Raw genomic sequence first — 21,707 nt, 5'->3', positions numbered from 1 at the left:
ATTACTCGTTCATTGAATGGGCTTAAAAGCTAGTTGTTTATGAGTTTATGAAATAAGACACAAAATCGTTCTCTCCCAATTTCTACTCCCTTTCTCTTTATCTCACACCAATTATTTAATTATTAGACTTGTATTAGTACTTAACTAGTTCTTGGGCCCGGGCGATGCCCCTGGTTAGTACATTAATGACATTCACATATACTTATGTATAATTTTTTTTGCAACTGTAACATCAAACATCTAATAGCTTAGTGGTAAAAGCTTTAATGTTTAAACTCAAGGTCAAAGGGTTTAAACCTTATGCAAAACATGTTTGACATTTTTATGTACATGGAGCGAACGATGACTCATAAGCAGAGTGCCACGTGTCACGTAAACTTTCTTATAAACGCCTTTTAATATATAGTATAGATAGATAGATTAATTAAAACATATACGTGACACCTAATCATGTACCCACGTGGCATGCATATTTTTTATTTCTAAAATAAATTTAAAAAATATATTTCATTGACCAAAACCTAAAGATTTACTACGTGCCGATGTATTAGCTGGAAAATATGTCAGCTTTAATCTCTACTAGATTTTAGGCCGTGCGATGCGCGGATTTTATTAAATTGTTAAGTTAAAATAAAACTCTTATACATACCAAACTGCTATATTTATATAATAGATTATATTAGTTTTTTATTTATTTTTATTTTGGATTGAATTTCATTTTATATTTATTTTTTAATTATCAAAGTGTTTGATTTTGATGAAGTTGTATGTGTAATATTAGTAATTAATTAGTAAAATATCTACATGGCACCTAATTATTTATCTATGCAGCACTCAATTTTTTTAATTCAAAAATAATTTTGAAATCTTATTTTTCGTTGGCCAAAACCATTAGATTAAATTTCCTACGTGGCTCTCTAATATTGGATTAATGTTTGGTTTTGTATAATTCAAAAATAATTTTGAAATCTTATTTTTTATTGGCCAAAACCATTAGATTTCCTACGTGACACTCTAATATTGGACTGCAGTTTGATTTTGGATTAAATTCTATTTTATATTAGTGTTTGATTTTGGATAAATTGGCCAAAACCATTAGATTACCTACGTGACACTCTAATATTGGATTACTGTTTGATTTTGGATTAAATTCTATTTTATATTAGTGTTTGATTTTGGATGAATTTATTTTAGATTTTTTTTAATTATTTGAGTGTTTGATTTTGGATGGAGTTATATATATTAGTAATTAATTAATTAATTAAAATTTCATCCAATTAATTATCTATGTGGCACTCAATTTTTTTTATTCCAAAATAAATTAGAAATCTTATTTTTCATTGGCCGAAACCATAGTAATCCTATATATATATATATATATATATATATATATATATATATATATATATATAGGAGGCATTTTTGCTGAATGATTAGAGTGCCACCTAGGATTACTATGGTTTCGGCCAATGAAAAATATGATTTCTAATTTATTTTGGAATAAAAAAATTGAGTGCCACATAGATAATTAATTAGGTGCCACGTAGATATTGTAATTAATTAATTATTAATATATACAACTCCATCAAAAATCAAACACTCTAATAATTAAAAAATAATCGATTGCCACGTAGATAATTAATTAGGTGACACATAGATATTTTAATTAATTAATTAATTACTAATATATATATACAACTCCATCTAAAATCAAACACTCTAATAATTAAAAAATAAATCTAAAATATAATTGATCCAAAATCAAACATTAATATAAAATAAAATAAATAATATTCAATTTAAAATCAAACATTAATCCAATATTAGAGCGCCACGTAAAAAAATCTAATGGTTTCGGCCATTGAAAAATAAGATTTCAAAATTAATTTTGAATTAAAAAAGTTGAGTGCCACGTAAAGAAATGATTATGTGTCACGTATATATTTCTTGTTAATTAATTATTAATATTACGCATATACAATTTCATCCAAAAACAAACACTCTCATAATAAAAAAAAAAAATCTAAAATGAAATACAATGCAAAATCAAAAAAATAATCTAATCTAATACGGAGTATATAAAAGTGGTATATACATAGGATTTTTATTTATACATAACAATTTAATAGAATCCGTGCATCGCACGGGCTAAAATCTAGTAGAATATAATGACAACCTACCCAAAATCATTTTAATCAATCTAACCCCTTAAATAAATTCATACAATTTATCAATCTGTTTATATACGTACAACTCTATCTAATTTATATATTTTTTATATTCGCACGCATAACATTTATATTATAATTTTATATAATATTTCAGATTTGAATGTAATAACATACGAGACTACTATATGTTGATCATTGCCCAGCCGCACTAGTTTATCAAGGAATCAAGAGTTGTCACCCAAAATATTTCTCTCTCCTCAACCCCTCTACTAGTCTGTTGTCAGCCTACTCTTTTCTTTTCAATCGAACACGCTTCTGTTGTCATTTGATCGGCCGACGGTGAAAGCTTCCTCTGCTCCGCCAACTCTTTAATGGAAGATTAGGAGATTCTTTATCCTCTTCCCACTGATTTGAAGATTTTTCTCTCTCCTATGGCCGATAATTCCAAGGATGACCTGCTCCAGCTTGTTAAGCGCATCAGTGCTTTTCTCACCGTAAAAATGGCCAACTTATTCACCATCACTTTCCAGAAATTGGTACGTATTTCTCGATAATCTGTTTTTATCATCGTTTTTTCTGATAATTGGATCTGTTAAAATCAAATTCTGGTTTGTGAAATTAGCGTCATTTTTCTAAGCGTCAGTTATTAATTGTAGGTTAAATTGTTGATTTGTGATTGAATTGATGATTTGTTTTCGAGCTGTTACCTTTCCGTTTAGGTTTTGGTGATTTAGTCTTTGGAGAGTAGGTTAATTGAAGACCTTGAAGTCATGAAAGATTAAAGGAAAATGTAATTGGAGATGGGCTGGATGCTTAGTAATTAGTACTCCGTAAGTTGTTTAGTCTAATTGATGTTAATGGCCAATATTACGGCTAGCGGTTTTTCGGAGTTTTGAGTATGTGTAGGGGATGAAGGACATTTGCGACAAAATAATCTAAAACTACATCACTGTCTTTGTTACAACCACATTACATCCTTAAAATTTAGCAGGATAACTTGAAAATGAAATAGCCCACTAACCTGTTAATACCCACTTATACTCATTGACAAAATGGATAAACTTACCATGTTACTAAATTTTAGGACTTATCCACTAATTTTGTGCATTACTTTCGACAATTCCTTTTGGTTAGCCGATTCACTGTAGTTGGTTTCTATTTAGTGTGCTTCTCATGTGCAATTTTACAGATTTACCCTAGAACTTTGCTTAGAAAAGCGTAACTTATCTATGATTAAGCACAATATTAGCGGGGATGAACAAAAATCAAATCTGATAAGTGCCTTTTGAGTTTTTTTCATAAAAATCCATTACTCCGCATGACTGTGGCAATCATAGCCCGTGTCAAGGGTTTAACCGTTTAAGTAAAGGTTGCAATTATAGGGATATACCATACATGCATGTTACGCTCCTTACCACGATCTGGTAAGATGTGTGTAAGAGGAACCTTAGTTTTAAAAAGCATGGCCAAGGCACGCCTAGCGAGGAGTGACTCAAGGTGCCAAAAGAAGTACGCGCCTTTGGTAAGGTGCAAGGCGCACACTTTGTGTGCTTTTTGTTCATAAGTGATAGTGAGAGGGGAAATCTGAGTTAAAACCTCAAGAAACACCAATGTTTCTTCAAATTAACTCTTACCTAGACTTTGATCCCATTTTGAGCTAAAGCCCTAAATCAATTTCATGAAATGGGGATTTAATTGTGTTGGAATTTAAAGATGGAAAAGCGCTCAAAACCTGCCTGCCAAGTTTTGGAAAACCGGCAGCTTTCTCAAAACCTGCCTGCCAGGTTTTCCAAAACCGGCAGGTTTCGAGCTTAAGTTGAAAAACGGACTTAAAAGACATTTCTTGAAGTACACCGAAAACCGGCCGGTTTTGGAAAACCGACAGGTTTCGAGATCGGTTCTTTGTGTTGTCTGTTTTTGATCTTCTCTTTGGATTCCTCCTTTATGATAACCTTTTAAGTATGATTTATGGACAATTATCATTCTGATTATGGCGATTAAGGTGGTCCATTATTTCTCTTGATTATGGGGGTTATCAACCCTTCATTATCATGGGTTTATGGTTGATTAATATCATTGAATTCCTTTGAAACCTTTGATTTCTTTGGGTTATTTTGTATCCTCCAAAAATCCTATAAGTACCCTTCATTTTCTGAGTTGTTGGTACACACAATATTGATATCTTCCTCTCCTACTCATTTCCTCTTGTTTTGGATGGAAAACTTCTAGTTCATGATTAAGTTATGATTATTCATATCTCTTCAAGCTTCCCCTTCTTATTCTTTTGGGCATAAGTTTATGTGGCTCCATCTCATCACCCAAAAGTGCCTTTGTGTGTTGAGAGTTGTGTAAACCTTAGGGAACAAATCAGTGAATACAATTGTGCACCCCGGTTGCACCGAATCTCGTTTTCAAGGCAGTGGTTTGGTTACCACGGCGCAACGATTTCCTAAACTCGTTCTTATTCTTATTCTAGTATTTTGCCTTGAAAACCCAATTATTACAACAAATTGATCCCTAAAGTAAAATCCCTAATCTGGATAAAACCCTAATTTGAGAAATAGGTAGTACTTTAAAAATTGGAAGTCGAAGGTTGTGACAGAAATCGCCGGCAAGCCTCCACTAACGACTTTCGGAACCATTAGAATTTGGCGATCGTCGCAGGTGGGATAGGTCGCCGCCTGGTTTTCCCTACCCTTTGCTTCGGGTTTTTTGGACGTGAAGTCTACCTTATTTTTATTTTTATCTTTGGATAACAGAGACCTACTCTTAGTAGCTTGCCTTTTCTTTTTGACTGGGAGCTGTAGCCTCTCTTCTCAGTTTTACTTTTGTCTTTTTGTATTTTTAGGTATTTCTAAGCTACAAAACGTTCAAATGAGTCAACTTTTTTTTCAGAGTAAATTTTTATTTGCATTATTTTTTAATCACGGCATTAGTCCGAAGTAAATTAATCTTTTATAATAATTGGGCAGCCTAGCTTGTCACGTTATCATTACTGATATCTCATCATTGAAGGGGTGTGTTAATTTTACTCAAACAAAAAGTGTAACTTGAATCAAACCAAAAACTGGAATCAAACCAACAAAAACGCTTTAATGAAATCCCTAAGAAGGTGAAAGAGTTTTGAGTTTTGCTAAGACATCTAGCATCTACACACAAAGTGAAATTAATCAATCTCATTAATTTAGTTTGAAAATGCAATTTCAATCCCTATAAATAATTGCTGAACCAATGGTAACTTCTTCCCATGCAGCTTAGGAGTAGTCAAACCTTAATGTTCCTTGATCTAAATTAAGTCAAACATAAAAATAAATTTGTAAAAACTGAAAACGCTCATCGGCTCATGGAGGATGTGTTGAACAAGTACAGTGCTGCAGAGACCATGCATATCTGTGGCTAACAAACCTAGGTGAGCTTCTACTAGTACTTTTAAATAGAGTGTTAGTGTTCGAGTGGTAGTTGGTAATCCGTAGTTTTGGTATTTACACAGATACTTCTTCCTCACCCTTTCAGTGTGAAGAACAAATTGCACATGGTAAGGAATTGCAAACAACTCTGGTTGTGGATATAAAGAGGGATATGCTTTTTTTTAATAGGACTCTCTGGACCTGTATGAGTGACACAAAAATTAATTTTTATTTCAATTTAATTCAACGGAAGGATGTTGATGATATCCTGTTAAAGCGTACCCTAATGTATGGTTCTGTTGTCTTTATCCCTAATATTATACTTCCTCTTTGTAAAAGAGCTGAAACAAAGAACTTAATACGAAGAAAATTATCCACCTTTTGTAACCATCTTTCTTCCTCTTGTAGTTTTTCTTACTTATCTTGTCAAAATAAAATCATGAACGCATGTTATAATTGCAATTTGTTAAATTTTAAGAACCTTCAATCCTTTTCATTATGGAGTTATAATATTTGAGTGTTTGGAATTAGGATCTATTTTCTGTTGGTGCTCTTGCGGGACTTGCTGTAGCTATTATTTTTACCTGGAAAATATTTCCGAATGCTCCACAAAGAAGGCAACCGAAACGGCAACCTGCTAGAGCTAGTAGTTCTGGTGTCAATGTGCAGGCAGCTGCAGCAGAGTCTTCTGGTGCTTCTGCATCATCAGAGGATTTGAGGGCACAAGATGTGATTGATGATTTTTTTCAGCCTGTGAAGGTATGCCCATATTTTCTCTCCCCATCTATATTCTTTGTAAGTCCACTAATTTTTTCGTCTTGTGTTTCAGCCAACATTGGCGCAAATTGTGAGGCAGAAATTATGTGAAGGGAGGAAGGTATATATTTTCGCCTCAATTCCTCTTAGATATTCCAGGCTTTATACGGTTAGGTTATTTTGTTTGTGCAAGTCAATTGAGGTTCAGATTTGTGTGTCCGAGACATTGTATGTGTCTGACATTTGTGTAAGCATTCTGTTAGAGCCAGAGTTCAGAAGAATGTATGATTGCTTGAACGGAAAATTTTCTTAGTGTACTTTTCTTGTTCGATTAACTCCCAGTAAGTATTGTAGTATTCTATTATTAGTAACCATAAACCTTGGGTGCTAGTATTGTTAATTTTGTCATTTATAGCCGTACAGGTCAAAGTAATTATATTTAGATTGTTTTCGGAGGAAAAGGAAATTAATACTTCCTTTGTTTTATATTTATTGCTGCATATCTCTTATTTGGCAGTTTCACATTAATTGCTTCACACCTATAAATTGTACTTCCTCTGCTTCAAAATAGTTGCAACACTTTGGTTTTTGCACTATTCAGTATTCACATTATCTATTTTGTTTATTTTTGATAATCTATAATTTAGGAAAGACATTCATGTGGGATCTTGTTAGATTCGTCTTAATGTATATTTTGAGAAAAATAATTTTTTATAATTTTTATTATCGGTAATTAGATATATTAATTGTTCAAGATATGTATTGGTAAGCGTGAAAAACAAAGTGTTGCAACTAAAAAGAATCACAGGAAGTACTTCGTAACTTTTTTCGTATAAAAAGAGAAACATACCCTTACTTTTTTCGAATCTAACTAATTTCCTGACATTCTCTCTCCTCCTTTTAACCAGTTAGCGCCTTGCAAATGGCCCCCTTTACTTTTTCCCTTCCTTAATTTGTGTGACTCCCCTACATGTAGAAATTAATTTAGAACAGAGGAAGTAGAAATGAACCAAAGTAATGGGCACTAAATGACCCAAAATTCTGAATATGTTTGATGCTGAATTGAACCTTCCCTTTTTTTTTTTTGGAAAATCCATCAATTAAAACACAATGTGTCGCTATGTAGGTTTAGGGAGTATAGAAAAAGAGGGAGAGAGAGTGAGAGATTAGTAAATGACATTAAGTCATATTTTAGGCTTAAGGATTCTCTTAGGTCATACGAAGTATTCTATATCTCTCTTCTCTAAACAAGCTCAATGAACTTTTTACCTTTCTTTTTCTCTTTTCCACTACCCTCATACGGGGTCACCTTTGTGGAGGACCTCAAGTAATATTTGATTGAGGTATACTGCCTTGAAATGAAATTGTACATTTATGATTTGGTACTATTATATTCTCATCTTTAATCCTAATACCAAGCTGGAATTTTTTTTCAAAAAAATAAATGGGATTAAGGGCTTCAAAAGAAGCAAAGGAGATCCTTCAAAGGCGGTTCTGTAAATGATAATTTGGTGTTCTGGATATGAATTCTTAATTCATTTTCACATATTAAGCAGAAAACCAAGGATTGCTCAGGCATTATTTTTGAATAAGAATATTTTAATTCCTATTCAACTCATTATAATTTTGAGAAACTCTATCTCTTCAAAAAAATGACAAGCTGATAGTATAAAGAAAAATATATTACAAAACCATAGAATTTCAATAATGAATTGAGTTTTATTTCAATTTCCCAATTAATGGCATGATTTTTGTGAAATGTTATGTTAACACCCGTGAGATGCCGCTTTGCTACATCTTGGTCACCGTGATCTTGACCACAACCATGATTTTTCCAACGGTTAGACCACCTAAATTCTTTTTCTAGTTAGTGTATCTAACTATCTACTTACGCCACCTAAAACCAAGGATTGCTCAGGCATTATTTTTGAATAAGAAAATTTTAATTCCTATTCAACTCATTATAATTTTGAGAAACTCTATCTCTTCAAAAAATGACAAGCTGATAGTATAAAGAAAAATATATTACAAAACCATAGAATTTCAATAATGAATTGAGTTTTATTTCAATTTCCCAATTAATGGCATGATTTTTGTGAAGTGTTATGTTAACACCTGTGAGATGCCGCTTTGCTACATCTTGGTCACCGTGATCTTGACCACAACCATGATTTTTCCTACGGTTAGACCACCTAAATTCTTTTTCTAGTTAGTGTATCTAACTATCTACTTACGCCATCTTGCTGGATATAATAGCTAGGAATTCGAATTCTAGTCTTTTTTAATGGGAGTTTCTATTGTGTACCCTAGGTTAAAAAATACAAAGAATGCATCATTTACCCCTAACCTCTTGAAAAATACACCATGTACTCCTGAAGTTCTCCAAAAAATTATTTTTTGTATCTACTCAATGCCAACTTGCTGGATATAATAGCTAGGACTTCACATTCTAGTCTTTTTAATGGGAATTTCTACTGTGTACCCTAGGTTACAAAAATACAAAGAAAATGCATCATTTACCCCTAACCTCTTGAAAAATAAACCACGTACTCCTGAAGTTCTCCAAAAAAAATGACCTTACACCCTTAATCAGGGTCGTCTTAAACATTTTGGAGGCCCTGTGCTATTCAAAAAAGTTGGGCCCCTAATTTAAAATATGTCCACCTTTTCCATTTTAATTATGTGAAATACGTAGTACAGCGTAAAAAAATATTTTTTTAAAAAAATCAGTATTTTAAAGTTCAAAATAGTATTTTTCATGCCTAGAAAAAATGAAGCAATATACTCCATAAAAAATTGGCTAAATTGTTTTCCATAAAAAATAAAAGAGGTTAGATATGCAAATTGCCTAATACTGATCACCTATCGATCACGATCTGCAGCGTCGTGCACCCCTCGAGCCCCTCCTATGGAAATCAAACCTTCAAACTAATTAGAAAACTAGGAATTCATCAATTCATCAAGAAAGATAACAAACTCACAAAATACAGAAACAAGAATTGTAAATAATAAAAAATTTCCCCAAAAATAAGAAAAACCATACCAGGAGCCAGGAGACAAGAGAAGAGAAATTGCAAACGTTCAGACTTTTGAGTTGAGAGATAATCCATATCAAGTTTCCATTCACAAATAAAGTTGGTGAGTTTTTTTTTTTAATTTGTAAATAAATTAGGTAGTTTAACTGAGCCATTGAGGGAAGTATCGATTCATCCAGAGTGTTTTATGGGAGTTGGCTAGATGAAGGAGAAGAATTAATTGCCTTGTTTAGGTAATTACAAAATTAAAGGTGAAATTAGAGGAAACAATTGGAATTGGGGAAGTTTAAACGTAAAATCACAATTCACATAGCATAAATTTCGGGAACTGGAAATTAATTCAGGTGCGGTAGAATGGGGGAGAATTTCAATTGTTCACTTGAAAAAATAAAAAAATATAAACAAAATAAAACAAAATGTGCTTGCTTGCAGATTTTGGGCCCTCTGACTTGAGGGGCCCTGTGCTAAAGGTCTAGATGCACAGCCTGTTAGCCGGACCTGCCCTTAATGACTGATGAAGTGTAGTTTTATCAACAAAACACCACCAAATCTAGTTGGGAAGTCTGTCCATACTAATGCTTTTAAGTTTGTTATTTTTTTTGGTTTTGATGCTGGTGTGTAGGTTCTTTTCGTAACAGTTGCTACTTATTATTTTGGTTCATTTCCATTGGGAATGAAATTGGTATTTTTTTTTATTTTTTTTGTTTTTTTGGTGTACCACCCGGTTCACTCTTAGGGCTAATCCGGATTCGGGGCGAGTTCTGAGTGGATAGGTTCTAGTCCCCTCCCAATTGTTGTCGCGGGGGATCGAACACGGGGTCTTCCCTAACAAGTTTAGCCTCAATCACCACTGAACCAATAGGCAATTGGTATGAAATTGGTATTTTAATTGGCAAAAATAAAACCTACTAAAAATAATGGAAAGGGGGTTTTGATTTAGTAAGGTTTTTTTTGTTACATATATTCTGAAGTGTTTAGTTCAATGTATGAAAAGGCGCGCCTGTGTGCAAGGCGTTTGGAGCCAGAGCCTTTTGTGGTCTGGGCAAGGCACTTCCATTGAGGCGCAGTTAAGGCGCAAACCATTTTTTCATTGTTTATTAGGTGCGCGTCACTTCAATGAGGTGTACGCGTCACTTCAATGAGGTGTACCAAGGCGCGCCTAAGGCGCAGGGAACCCCACATTGTCTAGGTGCGCCTTCACCCTTTTTAATTTTTTAAACATTGGCTTAGTTAACGAAATTACAGTTTTTTAGTCGTTAAGGATATATGACAAGTTGTTGGCAACCCTTAGAGTTACATGGTGTGTTTTCAAAAATATGAGGGTACATAGTGAATCCTGTGAACCTCAAGGGTATGCGACGAAAATTCCCTTTTCTATTTCTTTTGATCTTCAATTGGTTACGCTGAAGTGGTAGTTATGAAGTTTGTAAATACACTTTTTTTGGTTTATGTTTCAGTTTTGGCTTTTGTTCCCCATGGAGAAAACTTATTGAGTTTAGAGTACATAAGTTTTGAAATGTTTGGGACCCCTCCGGTGCATTCTATATTATCACATGCATGTGACACATGAACTTCCATTGGCTTTAGTTCTGTATTATGCATAAGCCTCTTTTTCATTGTATGATTGTCATCCTTGCCTTAATATGTGTAGGTGACCTGCCGTATACTTGGTGTTGTCCTTGAAGAAACTAGTCCAGAAGAGCTCCAGGTGTTAATTTTTCTCTTCTAGGTCTTTGGATAACCAAGAAAAATTGCTTTAATTCATGCTAAATTCCACCTTGTTTTATGCAGTTGAAGGCGACAGTTAAATCCTCTGTGTTGGAAGTTTTGTTGGAGATTACGAAATTCTGTGACCTATATCTCATGGAAAGAGTTCTCGATGATGAAAGCGAAGTATATACATAACTTACTGTAGCAGTCTAAAATTTTCGTGATCCTACCTTTAATTATTTTGAATCCTTTTACCTCTTGTAACTTCTATTATCTTTGTATCTCTTAGAGTGCACATGGAACCCACATGTGTCACCCTGGGTTTCTTTGAATTGCCTAAGGTGATACGCTAAGGCCCCGTGCTATGTTATTTTACTGTTCATGTTGCATTTCAGCCAGCTCTTTTCTCTATGGCTTATCTGTGTACAATTGGCAGCCATGGCACTCTTTTCTTCCTGATTAGAAAATAGAGAAGCCTGAATATGGATGCATGAAGTGATTTCAATCAGAGATTTTGTGAGAAATTTACTTCTTGTTTTAGTCAGTCTTTCTAAGTGCACATCACAGGCAGAAGTTAATGCAGGTTTGATGGGAAGAGCTTATGCATGTCAAATATTTAGGTTTTAAAATGAAAAATTTGGTGCAAAATATCATAATAATGTTCATGTTGCCTGGAAATTATGTACACACCTCCCCTTCCATCACATACCCAAAAGATGGTTTAGCTCTCTTCCAAAGAAACTCCCAAGTGTAATTACTACAATGTGGGTAAAATAACGGGCTATCTCATCTCATTTTCATATGTTCCTTATACTTCCATCAATAGAGCTGGCCCATTAGTTTTTTCTATTAAATTTATGTCCCTTATGAATTATGTTTGTGTGCATTTTTGAAATTAGTAAATGTCATTTAGATAGAAGAATCTCCTATGCTATTTCGTGAATTTCTCCCCGAGTCCATTTTTTCATATTAAACAATATTTAACCCGAAGTCCTGTTCCAATCATGTTGTTTTGACAGGCTGTTTTCATCCTACATTTCATTTATGATAGTTATATTATTGGTTTTGTAGTTTTGCTGACTTCTGTCTAATTAGAGCTATGTTTAGAGATGTTTGGTTTGGCAATTACCTCCTTTTTTGTTATATAAATTGGCCCTAGCTGACCTTTTAGTCTTCTAAATCTCTTATATTAGCCAAATAGTATAGCTGTATTTAGGCCGTTTTGAGATCATTTTGTGCGTATAGAATTTCGCTATCCTATAGGTCAAATGCTCTAACTTCTCTCTTTCAACAGCCCCTTCCCAAAAAGGAAAAAAAAACATCCGCATAATAGTATTAGTTTGGGTTGTTATATACCTGGTGCAGAACACTGGTCCTTCTCCTGTTTCTGTTTGATCCTTGATGATTATGAAGGGTTTATTTCAGGTTTTATAGGGGATCTCGTTATTGGTATCTACTGCATCTGTTATCTGAGATATTTCATGCTTTTATATACTTTCAAACCTTACTAGAAAATTGGTGCTCTACCATGTCACTTATCAATTTTCTTTTATTTTGCAGAAAAGGGTTCTTTTGGCTTTGGGGGAAGCAGGAATCCTTGCATCCGGAGGTTTAATCAAAGACAAGGTGAACTTTATCTTCATAAAAGTTAAAATGGTTGCATTTCTCCTTCCATCATTCTACTATAGTTGCATTTCTTCTATCATTTCTTTGGCATTGGCTTGTGGTGTGTCGACCCCTCTTTAGGGAGGGGGGAATCTATGTGCAAATTGTTACGCAGGTGGTGAATGTTGCTCACATGATTTTTATGTTTACAAAAATGATTTACAGCTGTCAAGTGAGTTAAAAACTGGTACGATAATGTATTTTTAGACTGCAACATTAATGTGTAGCTTTTTGAACTCCTATCTCATCCAGAACTTCGAGTTGAAGATCAATTTCTTTATGGTGTATTTGGATAGTGTAATTTTAGGAAAAGAGAGGGAAGAGAAAGTGAGGAACTCACCTTCACTTGGTTGGATATGACTTGGAAGAGAGGAAGGGAAGGGAAAGGAATTGGAGCGATGCAATATTAACTTGATGTGACGTTCTTTCGCACCTATGTTTAAGCTTTCTAAAATCTTGAATGATACAATATTGATTTGACATGACACATCTTTCATGAATTTCCTTTCAAAATTCTAGAGGTCTACCTCTTTCTCTCTCTCTCTCCCATGCTCACTTGATAGTGTGTCTAATTATCAAGCTTCGTAAATCATAATGGTAGATGGTGAGAACTGGCTTTGACTGGCCGCTGCTAGCAAGAATCGTTATGTTTGTGCACATACCACGCGTGAGAGCACATACCAGAAGAAAATATATGATCCTCGAGAAAAAAACTTTCCTTATTGGAAGCCAAGGTTGCTTGGTGAACTAAGTCGAGGATTCTTGATTAGCTAAGAGACCTTGTTTGACTAACTCTAGAATCTAGAGTGAAGTAAATGACCAATGTAATTTTGTATACAAATCAATAAGAATGCACGCAAGAAGTACAAGACCTTATGTGTAGCATAGGCAAGAAACAGGGTGATATTGTTGATGATTTTATCTTGATGGATTGATACTTAAGGTTTTGTTAAATAGATTACAACTTGAAGTTGGGCATGGCTACAATATATATAGTGGATGTGGTGGCATACGAAGTATATAGACATCGAACGTAAGCGGAATACTTTAGACACTTGCAAAGAGTTAAAAAAGCAAGTTAAGAGCAAATAAACCCAGTAAGTGATTGAAATCCTTGAATAATGCTTCCTCCGTTCCTTTTTAGTTGACATAGTCCGTTTGGCACAAGAATTAATCTGGTGTAAAAGAAAAATGTAAAGGACATTAATGCCCCTCATTTACCCACCCCTACAATGATGTAAAGAGAGAAGAGGGGTGAGATTGACATTTTAACGTATAAAACTTAACAAAATAAGAAGTGTGTCAGCTTAAAAGAACTTTCCCAAACAGGAAAGTGTGTCAACTATAAAAAGAACAGGGAAAGCATATGGTAAGTTTGAGATCATGCTAGACATATGTTCCAGAGGAGTGGCTATTTAGTTTGATTTTTTGGTTGATTGAATGTGCATAATGATAATTGTTCAATAAGGAAATTCCTTACTACTCCCTCCGTATTTATTTAAGGGATACACTTGCCTTTTCCGGCCGTATTTATTTAAGAGATACACTTGCCATTTTTAGTAACTTATCAATCTAATTAAATAATACATATAATTTACCTTATAACCCACCATCCTATTAAACAAATAATTTCATACACTCACCTCACCTCCCACCCACCAAAATGACATGGTCCCCACTTGTTTAATTATTAAAATATCTATCTAACCCCACTTGCTTTATTATTTTATTTCATTCAATTCTTCTTCTTAATACCCGTGCCCGGTCAAGTGTATCTCTTAAATAAATACGGAGGGAGTAATACCTAAGGTTAGCGGACGATTACCCATAGTGAGATGAATGTAAAGGGTCAGCTTTTAATCTGATGAAAGACACACCAAGCTGGTTCAAGAGAGGGCCTATTCAAATGCCTTTTTGTGGAATAGAACCTTAGGTTTTCCTACTGTGTTGCGAGTCATTCAAAATGTTATTAATGCTACTGGACAGGAGACAGTCCTGTAAATGCTGTTGTTTTTGTTGATGTTTGTATGTGAAGTGAGGCTCAAGCATTATGCCGTTAAAGACAATGTAAACGTTACTATGAGTATAAAAGGTCCATGCAACGGTAGATACAGGTGCAACCTATAACTTTGTGCATGAATAAACACATAATATTTGAGGTTTGATCTCATTGAGGTGGCAGCGTGGCAAGGTTGTCCACATATATGGTGCCATTTTGGATAGTGTAAGTAGTGCCATATTGAGAGGTTGCAGCAATCAGTTAGATTATGTGGTGGTGTCTGTGTTTGAACTTTGCTTGGTTTTTGGTATGGATGTCCTCCATTTCGCTGCCCCGCTTATCAGATAATGGAAGTAAGAATTCAATTGAACCATTTAAACAATAGTTACTTTTTTATAATGCAAATGTAGTTATCGTAAATCATAATATAACTTTTATATATAGGCTTATGTGGTGGATACTAATCTGATTCGGGTTGGATTTGTGTCAAGTCGTACATATGATCCAAATATTACCAAATTTTTGCTAGGAATCTAGCTTTGTAAATCCAATTCGGCCTTTGTGCAAATAAGCCCCAAGACTTATGTCTTATGTGCAAACCAGCCCTCCTACTTTTAATTGAAGCAAATCAACCCCTTACGTTTTGTAATTAGTGCAATCCACATCAAAATAAAATTTCCAGTCAATCTAAACCTGAAAGCCACTATACAGCTTTAATTTCGCCAGAAAACAACTCCAAATTTAACGCTACAATTTTTTTTGTACATTCCAAGTACAGCATACGCTGTATATAAAATTTTAATAATTACAAAATCCTAAATTCACAAAATAAAAGAGAGAGAAAAGAACTGCAGGAAGCAGCAAACCGCAGGAAACAGCAACAACGAGCTCTTAATTATACGAATTAAATAATTTACAAATTGAAATTGTAATACATGTATTTCATATTTCACATAAAGCTGGTTTTCCGATAGATTTTAAAGTATTCATACTAAGAGTAACTGGAATAATATACTACTTAATAATTAAATTGCACAATTTAGAAAGATATGGGGCTGATTTACTTTAATTAAAAGTAAAGGGGTTTATTTGCACATAAGACATAAGTCTTGGGCCTTATTTGCCACATATCCCAATTCAGAATGTTTTATTTTTTTATTCAGATTAAGATTGGGACTTCTTAGTTCTTATTCTATAGATTCTGTCTTATTTTTGGATTTAATTTTGATTAAATTGGCATCTCTTCATTTTGTTTAGCTGTAGAAGATAAGAAACAAAAAGCCCTTATGCGAAACAAATGGCATTCTTTCTTCTAGTCCATAAAAAAGTGAAAGCGCAGGGCATAGCCCCTTTGCCAGATGCTACAAACCTGGAAACCATTCAATGGATGTGATTATAAAGGCACATGGACGCTAGGCTGTTTGGGGGGGGGGGGGGGGCAAGGCAGGCATTGAGCGAGTACGATCAAAGTGAGGCACACTTCTTGAAACTAAGAACTCCATCTCTCCATGTATGTAACAACAGGTTCGAGATAGGGGTCTCTAGTCAATTAATGTAGCTGCTTGATTCCATTTCAAATTTCTGTTGTGTGTCTATTACGACATGTTTTTGGTTTACAATAAGTAGTGGTGCTAAAGTTGGTCAAAATCATATAGGGGCATGTAAATTTTCTAGGAAAAGGTTGCTATTGACAAGTGGTTCATAATCTTAAATATGATGATTAAATGTTCGCTTTATCATTTATATAAGTCAGCAATTACAGAGAAGAGGAACAACTAATAGGGAGGGAGGAGAGAGCCAGGAGGGTCTCAATCAATAGATAAAGGGCATTGTCATCATCAACATTCTGTTGTTCTGGGTGCTTCAATATTCTTTCTGTATCTTTTTTTCTCTCTTTCCCCTCTTTTGGACTCTTTATCAGATCTGGCAATCTATAGTGTTAAGGAGAGAGTGTAAGCGTGACGGGATTGAAATAATTACCATTTCAATCAAACACTTAATTCTTATATGCTGTGTGTTCACACAACAAGCTCTTGACGCACCTCCCCACTGCCGGCTAAACGCGCTTCAAGAGGCCCTTTTTATTGTGTCTTGTGCTGAAGTTTACAATGGAAAACCTCAATGCTTTTTCTCTATTGGTTGATTGATTAATAAATTGGATAATGTTGTCTACTTCACAAGGTTTAATTGAAGGTTAGACTACCACTAAGTCACATTGTAGAAGGAGATGAGTAAACCATGTGTTTGATATGATATTGAACTGCTGTGCTTGGTTATGCCTTTTGAAATAACAAGTGCTCTAACAACATTTTGCACGTGTTGTAATAGGATTTTAGAAGTATTACAAGTATTTGATGGTTTGTTTGGACGACATTTTAGCTCGTTGTTTGGAAGCCAGGGTACAAGCAATCAGCAAGTTAGTTCTTTTGTTCGGCTAATTATTACAGACTTGCTACAAAAGAATTGATGTTAGGACATGTTTGAACCACCTAAAAGGTTAAAAATGTGGTGATGCTACTAGTAGTGCTTCTTGTTCCTTACGCAATGAAATTGTTTGAAGTGGAAATTCATGTGTTGGACTTCATATTAGGTGCAGTGGTAATTGAAGAAGGCTACATTATGGCATTTGAAAGTAGCAAGTTGATTAAGGTGGAGTTGAAATATCTTCTCAACTAGGATTGTCTCGCTAGTGTTTATTACATGAGGGAATGCAATGTTTCTTCTTAGACTCAAAATTATTGTTGGTACAAAACATTCTTACGAGTCATTTCCTCAATAAATTCAAGAAGTTAGTGCCAACAAGGTCATAGATATGCTAAGTCATCGTGCCAACTTGACCACCTAGAGACTCTAGTCCCTTCATCAGTGAATAATGTGGTCATAACCAACATTATTTATGTCAGATTGAGGAAGGTTTAGGCCTTTTGCAGATTGTTCTTCCTAAAAGGTCCCTTATATGTCTTTGGTAGGGACTAGAAAGGTAGCAATCACTAGGTTTGCTCTTTCTAAGGATATATGGTGTTGGAATGAATATGAGGACTTGGTTTGTATGTTAGTAAGACAAAGTTGCGGCTTGTTGGATCTATTCCCCATTCTCGCTTGGCCATGGTAGAGTGAGTTAATGGACTTTTATTAAGTGGATGAATAACATTTAATAAACCAGAGAAAGCCTTCCTAGAATTTTTTTTTTATAGTTTGTGACTCTTGTTCTCTTGTGAGTCATTGTGGTCAAAGAACCATTTGCGCATATCATGATTAAACATTTAAATATGCTCTCACTATGTGAATACAGGCACAGGAAGAATTTTGTTTATAGTTTAACGAGTACCATTATCTTATACACTGAATGAACATTTAAGTAACCCTTTATCAATTGCTTATTTTCTGATAGATTTGTAATCGGATAAAGTCACTTATCGAGCGTTGTTATGGGCTAAGGAGGCTGAGGGTTTATTGAGTTCCCCAATTGGGAAGATTCAAATTAGTCGGTTTAACCTGTAATATTTTGATTTCTATCTGGTGGACATATTGTCCTCTTGCTCTATACCCCTTTTTCAGCTGTTCATATATTCTATTTTCTTGTTTAAAAGTCCTTCAATATTTAGCTGGAATGAGATACACAATTCATGATAAAATACCCGAGTTTACAGCCAAACATCTTCTGCGATGCCGTTTGTGGTCAAAGAGTCTGTACGATCTATTACATATTCACTATATTTTGCTTATATTGGATACAGCCTATCTTAGAATGTTTGTGGTCATAGTCATCTTAGATTTTGTCCTCTGTTGCATTAACAAGTTTTGTTGGGCTGAATATATTCTGTTGAGATATTTAGAGTTAGGACATGACTGGGTTTCTTGGAGTAGCTTTCGAAGCAGAGAGAAATGGGATTGCTAACTCTACGGCTCTACCCCGACGATAGGTTCTTGAGTAGCAGCTCTTCATGGAGAGTCGGTTGTAGGTGGCTCTTTGCCAAGATTTTACGGCTGTACCCCTTCAATGGATGACATGTATCCATGGCTTTTCAAATTTTCTGGGCCCACAATTAGGTGTGTCCACATGGTGACACTTGCCGTTGTTGGGGTTTTTGGGGTAGTGAGAGTGGAGAGCTAGGCAGCTAGCTCTACCAAAGTACATGGTCTAATAACCTTAGTGATGAAGCTCAACTAAAGCACCTAGCAAATCCGCTTAATCATTCAAGTTAAAAACATGGGAAGGTGAATATAAAATAAATTTGTACTTATCCATTGCTGACTGAACTTTCTTATAAAATTCCTTGTGGGTGTTAATGCAGAAATGAAAGGGGTGTTTTTTTTTTTTTTTTTGTGGGTGGAATTTAGGAATGTTTTCATGAAAAACCTACCTAAGAGTGCTTTCATGGAATTTGTTACAACAAAACATGCATGTTATTTTCAGTATTCCTGAACGTTCTACATCATTGTACGATCGCAGGTATTGTTTTGTAGTACAGAGATTGGGCGCACATCATTTGTACGGCAACTGGAGCCAGATTGGCATATTGACTCAAATTCTGAAATTACTTCTCAGTTGGCGGTAATTCCTCTTACATTTTGGTTTGCCTATGCTTCAAAATTTTTGTGATTAATAATGTCAATTTTTACTGGTTCCAGAGATTTATCAAATATCAGCTTCATATTTCTCCAAGCAGACCTGAACGATTGGCTTCAAATGTTTTCTGTTCTACATCCCTGGAACATTTCTTTGGATGTGTTTGATATTTTGAAGACAGTAGGATGTGCTAATGCTTCGTATGCTGCTTCTCGCTGCTGCCTTCTTTTCTCTCTTCATTTTGATGTAGGTTATATTACTTATGCCGGACTTGCTATTTCTAATTTTTGCAGGTCGAACGTTACTCCTTCTCCATTAATTGTGGAGGGCGAGATTTTCTTGTAATTTATGTAGTGTCCGTTTTCTTTAGTGCTTTGACCATGGATGTTATTGGCCATAGGCCATAGATTGATTTGTATTATTGAAATGTTGAATTGATGGACTTTCCAGCTGGGGGGTGTTTTGGTACACCTGTCCATTTCCTGTCCAGTCGGGACCCGAACCGGAATCCCCAAATTTGATGGTCTGGTGTCCGGACCTGATTAATTCCGGTCCAATCCCGAATATTCAGGTCCGGACCGGCTTTGACCAATTGGACCTGTTTTGTGATTTAAAAAAAAAATAGAATAGAAATTTTGATTGGTCATGTTTGAAATGTTAGACCTCTATGTTAAAACTGTACAAAATATATGACTGTAATTTGACTTCAACAGTTCCACCTCATCTATTAGGTTAAATGAGAACCATATGTTAAAACTGTACAAAATACATGACTGTAATTTGACTTTAACAGTTCCACCTCATCTATTAGGTTAAATGAGAACCATCAATCATCCTCCTCTTCAATAATACACTCTTATTACCTTATAGATATACACTAGTTTGTGGCTCGGTTGATGTCCCAGTTACTACATTGAATAGTTACAATTTTAGGTTTTTCTTGAGCTCAATATTTGACCAAAATACATGTATTTCACAAAGTGAAAAACATCCATTAAGTTCATTAACTACACAGATATACTAAGTCATTTATTATGCCAAGTAATTTTCAATTAGATCATCTTATAATTTGTATAACTTGTGTTCTAGTGGAACTAAGTGCTTTAAATTAATACACACCAAATTAGATATATATATATATGCAGTTAGGTAGATGTTTCTATAGTTGATGCTTATGAGACTTACGACATCATATTTACTAGTCTTATATGCACGCTATGCGTGCGAGATTACATATTATCTATATTTTATAATACAATAGTACTACGTATTCCTATTACTTCATATCACCTCTAATGCGCCCTTATTAGAAAATAAACTCTTTCTCTACTTTGTACATTTTGATTATGAACTACTTGAGGGACGGCTACCATCAAAAAGAAAGAAAAATTAACAGCGAGATTAAATGTGATCAACCAATATATATAAAAAATAAACCATTAGAATATTTACGTTCTTTTTGTTTGACAACCGAATACGAAGTACAATATTAGAAGCTTTCACAATATCAAATGCGGATTGTAAAATAAAATTGTGTAAAATCATGCATGAACCTTTAATTTTTCAAATATTTGTCTTCCGACGCTTTTCAATTTCAAGATTATTGTATTACTTTATATCATATTAGCCATATATATTATTGGACGATATTCCTTGATTGACGAGAATGACATAAGTCAACATATATACAAACTAATCTACGTAATTATAGACTATAACTTAGGTAACGGCTAATCACCTATCTAATTACATGAGATACGGAAGGATTACAAATCCTCACATATTTACATTAATGGTTATATTTATGGGGCATTTTCATTAATAGTTATGCTTAAATAACATAGATGGTAGTTTAGTAAAATCCAGGGGACACCAAAAGCGTGATTACGAAACTAACCCTCCCCTCTTGGCTTATATAATAGAGATTTATGGTTGTCCTAATGCTTTAATTATTAATTTTTTATTATCAAAATAGCCCATAGAAAATAAAATGTTACATAAAAATTTAGTTGTTTTACACTTCACGTTAACATTTATATATAAATTAATGTGAAGAGTTAAACAACAATTAGTGGTTGGTTAAGATGGTAATGAGAGTTATCATCTATGCTTGAGGCATTGTGTTCGAACCTCATTGTAATAATTTTTGATTGCCCATTGACGAGTGGATGGTGTGGCGTAAAGGAATACTAAGTGACACATAGACATTTTTCACAATGCTTTTTAATATACAGTATATATATGACATTCTGTAATAACTTGTTATAATAAAATTATATAATATTTCTACATAGTAGTGAACTTTTATTATGGATAAACACAAGCTTTAATTGGGCAAATTATGACATCAAGTCTAGGGAATAGCAAGAAGGACTCAAAAAGTTTGTAAAACTT

General features: G+C 34.2%; 1 protein-coding gene across 2 annotated transcripts; it reads left to right on the top strand.

Moving 5' to 3' along the window:
- The first annotated feature begins 2,370 nt into the window (after positions 1-2,370).
- LOC110791871 (peroxisome biogenesis protein 22) lies at positions 2,371-19,783 on the top strand. 2 transcript variants are annotated; one of them, XM_021996643.2, is made up of 9 exons: positions 2,382-2,707; positions 6,110-6,337; positions 6,408-6,455; positions 11,021-11,077; positions 11,161-11,262; positions 12,640-12,705; positions 19,197-19,298; positions 19,376-19,513; positions 19,607-19,783. In XM_021996643.2, exons 1-8 carry the CDS (start codon positions 2,603-2,605, stop codon positions 19,478-19,480), a joined length of 813 nt encoding a protein of 270 aa, XP_021852335.1. In that variant the 5' UTR covers positions 2,382-2,602; the 3' UTR covers positions 19,481-19,513; positions 19,607-19,783. The 2 variants fall into 2 exon arrangements, with proteins under 2 accessions (XP_021852334.1, XP_021852335.1); XM_021996642.2 differs by having other exon boundaries at positions 2,371-2,707; positions 19,376-19,783.
- Positions 19,784-21,707: the final 1,924 nt, after the last annotated feature.

This window comes from Spinacia oleracea, chromosome 4 (assembly GCF_020520425.1).
Source record: "Spinacia oleracea cultivar Varoflay chromosome 4, BTI_SOV_V1, whole genome shotgun sequence".
NCBI lineage: Eukaryota > Viridiplantae > Streptophyta > Magnoliopsida > Caryophyllales > Amaranthaceae > Spinacia > Spinacia oleracea.
This window is presented reverse-complemented; position numbering and strand designations above follow the sequence as displayed.

Bases quoted from the DNA above. Each gene is read 5' to 3' on its own strand.
- LOC110791871 (XM_021996642.2), top strand. From the start codon at position 2,603: ATGGCCGATAATTCCAAGGATGACCTGCTCCAGCTTGTTAAGCGCATC. The intron at 11,078-11,160 runs GTGTTAATTTTT...TGTTTTATGCAG, and splicing joins CTAGTCCAGAAGAGCTCCAG to TTGAAGGCGACAGTTAAATC. The intron at 11,263-12,639 runs GTATATACATAA...TTTATTTTGCAG, and splicing joins TTCTCGATGATGAAAGCGAA to AAAAGGGTTCTTTTGGCTTT.